Source organism: Eschscholzia californica, unplaced genomic scaffold (assembly GCF_041429995.1).
Source record: "Eschscholzia californica isolate CP2 unplaced genomic scaffold, dmEscCali1.0.p SCAF_4, whole genome shotgun sequence".
NCBI lineage: Eukaryota > Viridiplantae > Streptophyta > Magnoliopsida > Ranunculales > Papaveraceae > Eschscholzia > Eschscholzia californica.
This window is the reverse complement of record NW_028238461.1, coordinates 20031307-20036542: the sequence shown is the minus strand read 5'-3', so window position 1 is coordinate 20036542 and position 5236 is coordinate 20031307. Positions and strand designations below refer to the sequence as shown.

Here is a 5236-nt window from a genome sequence, read left to right as displayed (position 1 = left end):
AGAGGTCTAAAGCCCGACAAATTATTACATTATTTATAGCCTAAATTACATAAGATAAATTTTGATGGCAACTGCTTCCAGCGAGACTCGATCCCACAATGGACTTAAGGAGTGTCCAACCGTTACACCAAAGGGTATAAATAATATAAGTTTGTCGGGTTTTAGACTATATGTTGTTGGATTTTAGACTCTTTTACTTATTGGTTTAATTTAAGCAGTTATCGTGATTACTACATTTATGAACTACTGTCTAATAAAACATGTCTTCTACTGTTAGGTGGTTGTAATTTTTGTAGGGTTTATTTACGAATGGTTCTCTCTTAAATCAATAAAATATGTCTAATCCGCTTTTGTAGACATTATAGCCAAAAAGTTAGATCCTACCCACAGCCACATAACTACACCTCTATTATGTGGGGAGTTTGGAGAAATCAGTTGAGAAATTTGTGGGAAGAAAAATCGTGGGGAGTTTGAAGGTGGTTTCTGATATGTAAAAAAAAGACTATAATACCCTTTTCTCTCTCTACTTTCTAATTGGGTTTTCTCTGCTGTAACTCTGTAAGTCGTTTCTTTCTCTCTCTTACTTTTCTTCTCTTGTATCCCACAGACTTCACTGTAAGTTTTGAATGACTTTTTTCTCTCTCTACTCTGTATATCTTAGACTTATGTGGAGCTTAACTTTATAGCATTTGCATAGTTGCATGTACATGTAACTTGATAGCTTAATAAGATTTTCTATGTCTATGTTTAATTTGGGAAAATTTTGGGTCTGAAATCTTAGCTGATTCAAGTCCCCTGGTAACATGGGTTTTAAGAATTTATCATTATCTATTTGATCTTGAAATGTTTGTGTCTATTAAGTAATTTTGGTTGATTGAATTGGGTTTTTTTTTGTTCCTTTTTTAAGGGTGTTTTCTTGTTTTAATTTCTAAGGAAGTGGGGTTTTTTATTGGATATGAGTTGATTCTAGTTTTGGGTCATCAAAATTCTTGTGTTTGTATTTCTCTATGGGTTTGGAATGGAGGTATTAGTTATGAGAGCTCTAATATTTGAGTTGAGAATTACTCTTCAACTTTTGAAATGCTTATTACTTCATTGGTAGTAAGTAGTAATTGAATTACCTCAATCAATTAACATCACTTTGTTTTAACCCTAACTAGGTCATCTTTTCGGATTAGTTCATTATTCTTGATCAAATGATTAAAATAGATTGGTTGTATGTTTGAAAATTTTATATTAAAGTAAACATAATTCTCTGTTCTTTTACTTCTGTATTCTAACTGGTTCTATTAGCGAAAAGGGGACCTAAGCTTAGTGTTCAACTTAAAAAGAGATACTAATTAGGTTTACAAATAAACATTTTGATCAAAACATTCTTGAAATGTATCTCACCACTTGTTTGTTGTTGATCAGAAAGTCTTGTATTTGTATTGTTGTGAATGAAATTATTGGTATGATATCGCGCAATGTGGGTGAACGAGTTAGTAAGTTGGATTTCGTGAATGAAATTGACTGTGTTTTTCGCTACATTCAGTAGGGGATAAGCTAGTAAAGACGTTAATTCGAGCTTCACAACAATAGATTGGTTCCGTTTTAATTATGTAATAAATATAGAATAAGATTAGTAATGAATATAGTAAATTTCGTGATTGAAGTACGAAATTGTATGCTGGCTTCACGAGTTGACAGGCTATCCAAGTCACACTTGTATATGTTTTATCAGGAAATACGGTTCTAATTCGCAGATAAAGTTGTTTCTCATGGGTTACCGATTGAGTTGTCCTTCAACCATTTTAATTGTTGTAGTTTTCTCATACTAGATGTGTCATTCTCTATTGATTATGGTGATCTTGGACATTTAGTAAATACTTGTTATATTGTGGTTGATTTCATGATCGGTATTAAATACTTGAATACTTTTCTAATCTGGCAGGAAACAAAGTTGGTAGAGGGGATACGTATAACCGGTTTGCCTGATAAGTTGTGCTTATCAAGTTTAAGATTGATAATACTCTCTATTTTTAGTGCATGAGTTAACTGGCTTCACATACTATGGATGATTTTGTCGATGAATTATTCTCATCTTCGCCGTGGGCGGATGTTAGTACTACGGAAACGTCATCTTGGGTTGGCAATGGTCATGCCCAAAATGACGGAATACTAGCTGATTCTATTAGAACATATGAGGAGAATGAAAAGAATTTAGCCATGAATTTGAGTTCTTTGCCTGTCAATGGGGATTCTGTCTACGATATTGAAAAGAATTTACATATCGAGGAAGCACAATCACAGGAACAGGTTCTTCTTGATCAAGATAGACAGCAATTATTAGTGAACGAGAACTTGGAAGCTGGTTACATGGGTATGCAGTCAAATATGTACCAGTCAACCCTTGGAACAATGAATTATAGCTCCCCGGAGTTGATTTCCATTGTTGATGGTTCATCTCAGTCACCTTGTGCGCCACCAGAATCTGGTTCAGTTGGAAGCAACGACACTGAAACGTCAGGGGTTCATCCAATTATGGGAGAATCTCACTCGATTAGCTCAATTCCGCAGATATGGTCTAACCCATCTTATGTGGGTGTTTCTTCTATATCGCCTGTACTGGGTCAAGATAAACTACAAGGTCTTGGTATTGAAGGAGAATATGTAAGTACGGATGCGAATGTTTTCGGTAATGGATATGTTACAGATGATTTAAATCTTCAAACGGGTAACTTGAACGCTTCAATGCCCGTAAGTGTTAAAAACTCTATTTACCTTTTCCACTGTGACCCATTTAACTAGAAACCCATAGATACCTTTCTCATGAAAAATTCGATATTTGCTGTCTAAAAAGAAAAAAATATCAAATTTTACATTTCTTGTGTTTGTATTAATAACAGGCACAAGGGGAGCAGTATAATTATGGTTTGAATTCTTTTCCTGCTAATCACCAAATTCCGATGGCAAGAACAGTTAAGATGCAGTCTCAGTTGCAGGTGTTTCTAAAACTTTTTTTTTTCGAAAATTCTTCACAGGCATTAGATGGTTGATTACTTGTTTGATCTTTTATCACTAAGCATCATTCCTCTAAACTTGTGCTATCTCAGTTGCCTCAACTTAGTGATGTATATCCCACTAGCCTTTATCCAGACCAGAATCCTATGTCTCAGCTGCCAAATTCATCGGTTGGTGCTGGTGATGGTAGTAATGGAGCTGTAAAACCTCGCGTAAGAGCACGTAGGGGTCAGGCTACTGATCCACATAGTATTGCTGAACGGGTAAGTATGTTCGTCTGATCTTAGTAATCGAGTTGAGCTAGGATTTGGTTTAATTTTTTTGAACATCCGAAATTGATTATGGGTAGCCTTAAAATTTTAATGGCTTACTCCTCTTTATGATAACAAGAAATTCTCATTGATGACTAATGAATGTGGTGATATATGCAGCTTCGAAGAGAAAAAATTTCTGAAAGAATGAAGAACCTGCAAGAACTTGTTCCTAGTTCGACTAAGGTACTAAAATTCTTTTATCGACTTTTTCCCTAGTATTTGAGCAGAAAGTTATTTATGGCCAGGGAAGAAGAATTCTTTCAGGGTCTCGTTGAAGTTTTCATGGGTTTCTAAGTTTGTTTTGCACACTAGGTCGCGAGGAAACATTTGTTTCTATGTGATTCTTTGTTCTCTGTTATTCTACAAAGCTATGAATATGTGGAGTTCATGAGTGAAATTATCTACTACTATTTAACAAATATAAAGTGTATTTCAAAAGATCTGGTGCTTCTAGTCACATTTTTAACTTTGCATATTAAGTTTTCTCGTATCTTACTCAAACCTAAATGTCAATGAGTGGAGAGCCCTAGATCTTCCTTTTGCCCATGTGGGACTATCGTCACAAGTTCAATCTGGTGATGGGTCTTATGTTTATGGGCATCTAATTCAATACCAAATGGTAATGACCCGAGACACCCTAGATGTTATTTATTTGGTCACGACACTACCGTTTATCTATGGGGGACTAATGGGGCAATATTGTTTTCCATTGGTATCCTCTCATGACATCAAAATTACTAATAAAATGTTGAAAATAATTCATACCTTGTTTTCGGCACTCTCCTCAGAAGTAATAAAACGGCTTATTTCTCTTGTTTGTGCAGTCAGATAAGGCGTCGGTGCTTGATGAGATCATCGAATACGTCAAATTTCTACAACATCAAGTCAAGGTATACGTATCTCAAACTTATAATAAAAGGTTACACAACTTTCCTTTTCAGCTTTTTATATGGTATCCAATTTCATTCCACAAAAAGGAAAAATCAAGTGACACTTCTTGAGACGTACCAAAGAAAGAATATGAAAGAAAAATTGACATTTTTGGCCTCTCACTACCTTTAGGTTCTGAGCATGAGCAGGCTGGGGGCAGCAGGGGCGGTTGTTCCCCTCATTACTGAGGGTCATGCTGAACTGGTACCATTCCTTCACTTGTTTTCTTTTCGGTATCATAAGACAAGTTCAAGGTGTTAACATAAGAAGGTCGAAACTATAAAATCCTGCTATTACGAGCGAGAAAGAAATGAAACATTTTGAATGGCTTAACGTATTAAAATTTGGGTATTTGGCTGCACTTCTGTTGCACTTGCATGTTTTCTCATTCTCAGACTTTATTGTCGTAGGGCTCCGGTGGTGTACTTTTACCGCAGTCAACTGTTAAGGCAAATGACCGTTACGACTCCCCGGACGATATAGCATTCGAGGAAGAGGTAGTAAAATTGATGGAGTCCAATGTGACTGAAGCTATGCAGTATCTTCAAACAAAAGGCCTTTGTCTCATGCCCGTTGCTCTTGCATCAGCCATCTCTTCTTTGAAGGCTTCATCTAGTCCTGACTCGTCCGACCAGAAGAAACCCGATCTCGGCCAAAACAATGGCCCACCCGCCATTTCAAACAGCCAGATTTCTACTAAAGAAAAACCTTTGAAGACAGAGAATACTGTTAGTCTGAAGGTAAAAGAAGACATGACAAGTCGCGGTTGTAACGTAACTGTTACGAATTTGAGAGAAACTGAGAAGAAGAAAGAATAAGGTAGTAGATTGATTTCCTTTTCCATTTAGATTTCTGTTTTTTTTTTTTTTTTTTTTTTTTTTGTATTGAGTTGAATGAGCTTTAGATGTTGTAGATAATAAAGTAATAGTTGGGATTTTGAGTATGAGAACTTGAGTTTGATCAAATAAATTAAAATTTATATGGATTTA

General features: G+C 35.6%; 1 protein-coding gene and 1 long non-coding RNA gene across 5 annotated transcripts; one reads left to right on the top strand and one right to left on the bottom strand.

Moving 5' to 3' along the window:
- The first annotated feature begins 361 nt into the window (after positions 1-361).
- Positions 362-5236, top strand: LOC147543512 (uncharacterized). 4 transcript variants are annotated; one of them, XM_086634931.1, is made up of 8 exons: positions 362-558; positions 1934-2739; positions 2889-2984; positions 3096-3266; positions 3435-3500; positions 4142-4207; positions 4380-4451; positions 4658-5236. In XM_086634931.1, the coding sequence occupies exons 2-8, from the start codon at positions 2053-2055 to the stop codon at positions 5063-5065; spliced, it is 1566 nt and encodes a 521-aa protein (XP_086491057.1). In that variant the 5' UTR covers positions 362-558; positions 1934-2052; the 3' UTR covers positions 5066-5236. The 4 variants fall into 4 exon arrangements, with proteins under 4 accessions (XP_086491057.1, XP_086491058.1, XP_086491061.1 ...); XM_086634932.1 differs by having other exon boundaries at positions 537-615; XM_086634935.1 differs by lacking the exon at positions 362-558 and adding an exon at positions 618-1101.
- Positions 1858-4493, bottom strand: LOC147543513 (uncharacterized). Its single transcript, XR_015223438.1, has 2 exons — positions 4374-4493; positions 1858-4189 (listed from the first exon to the last, which is right to left on the bottom strand). It is a non-coding gene; the product is annotated as an uncharacterized LOC147543513 (long non-coding RNA).

Coding starts and splice junctions, on each gene's coding strand:
- LOC147543512 (XM_086634931.1), top strand. CDS start 2,053: ATGGATGATTTTGTCGATGAATTATTCTCATCTTCGCCGTGGGCGGAT. Junction 3,267..3,434: donor CACATAGTATTGCTGAACGG/GTAAGTATGTTC, acceptor TGATATATGCAG/CTTCGAAGAGAAAAAATTTC. Junction 4,452..4,657: donor CTGAGGGTCATGCTGAACTG/GTACCATTCCTT, acceptor TTATTGTCGTAG/GGCTCCGGTGGTGTACTTTT.